Source organism: Lissotriton vulgaris, chromosome 6 (assembly GCF_964263255.1).
Source record: "Lissotriton vulgaris chromosome 6, aLisVul1.2, whole genome shotgun sequence".
In the NCBI taxonomy this organism is placed as follows: Eukaryota; Metazoa; Chordata; class Amphibia; order Caudata; family Salamandridae; genus Lissotriton; species Lissotriton vulgaris.
In genome coordinates this window covers 138577664-138579127 of record NC_141694.1, presented here as the reverse complement: position 1 = coordinate 138579127, position 1464 = coordinate 138577664, and the positions used below count along the sequence as shown (strand labels likewise).

At 37.2% G+C, this 1464-nt stretch overlaps 1 protein-coding gene across 1 annotated transcript; it reads right to left on the bottom strand.

Moving 5' to 3' along the window:
* Positions 1-261: 261 nt before the first annotated feature.
* LOC147706915 (uncharacterized) lies at positions 262-1224 on the bottom strand. Its single transcript, XM_086925596.1, has one exon. It carries the CDS (start codon positions 1222-1224, stop codon positions 262-264), a length of 963 nt encoding a protein of 320 aa, XP_086781722.1.
* Between the last annotated feature and the right edge of the window lie 240 nt (positions 1225-1464).

The window sequence follows — 1464 nt, the reverse complement described above, 5'->3', positions numbered from 1 at the left end:
ATTAGAGAAAAAATGATACAACATAAAAACATCTTATACCTAAAGCAAAACATATTCTATTTACTATGGTATCTAGGTTATCCTATAAATCTAATCTACTAAATATGTACTATCTGTACAAAGTGTGTTTTCACACTTGAATGACTTTCAGTCCTTTGCCCCTTCTTTTATTTTAACTACTTGGAAATTGTTCATCAAAAATCGTCTTCATCATGTGTGCCAAAACCCAGAATTGTTTTCTATAACACTGTTATGGTCACCTCAAATAATCCCTGAATTCATGTGTAAATCATCCCTATCTATAGGTTCACAGTCTTTGTTTGAATTTTCCTGTTCATCCTTGTCTCTTCTAGTGTCAGATAAGACCACTTTCTGTATTTCCAAGTTTTCTTCCTCCTTGACCACCTCTCGTACAGTCACTCTCAGACTTTCCTGGCTATTTGCTTCCTCTTGTATATCAGGAAGTGCCATATATGTCCATTTCAGCGATTTGTACTTCAGATTTGGTGTCTTTGTCTGTTGTCTTAGTTCTGTGGTTCTTTCTAACTCGTTGCCAGGTGAAAAATCATTAAGTCTTACACCATGCTGTACACTCTCACAGTCTGTTGGTCTTAAATCACCAGTTTTACAGTTTGTTTCTCTTGTGTTACCAGCTTCTGGTTGCTTTGCACCTGATTCTGAACATGCATCCAAAATGTGCAGTCCATTTCTAAGTGGCCTGACTTGCTGACCAGGTATATGTGCTTTTCTCATTCCCTGTCCCATTAGTAGATTGCACATATTTAAATCTGTCCTTCTATCATTTGTATTTCTCATGGTTCCTAAAACTAGGGGCGAAACATCTAGCCAATTCAAGACCGTGGAATCACACATTTTTGCTAATTTGATATTCATTGTGCCAATCACCTGCTTACCAATTTCAGAAGCTTCTGGACAACAGGCACAATGCAGTTTCTTTTTATTGCTCAGTATTTCACAATTCAGTCTAATAACTTTGTTGGCAAGGTCAGTTTCCCTATCTGTGTGTGCCTGTCCATGATACATGTATTCAAAATGGGCAAACCTACTGTTGGGCATAACAGCTCTTTCATATTGGTAGGCCCAAAAATAATTTTCTTCTTTTTGTATGCAACCTTCTCTTACCCATGTTTCCTTTTCCTCATCACTTGCCTGATTCTGCACTTTCCTTACTTCTTCCCATGTTTCTGCTGTGTTAGTAAGCATGTGATATTGGGGAAAAGTGTCTTTCTTCGCCCATGTCTGATTCAAAGAACAATCTTGTTTTGTGCAATATTTTGCCAATTCATCTGCAAACCAATTCCCTGTGATAATGCAGTCAGTTTCACATTTGTGAGCAGCAGGAACTGCTAATGATCCCTTATCAGTTATTCGTTTTTTCTTCTTTCTCCACCTGCTTCTCCATTTTTCAACTTTCTTTCTTTTTCTCAGCAATTCTTTAATTTT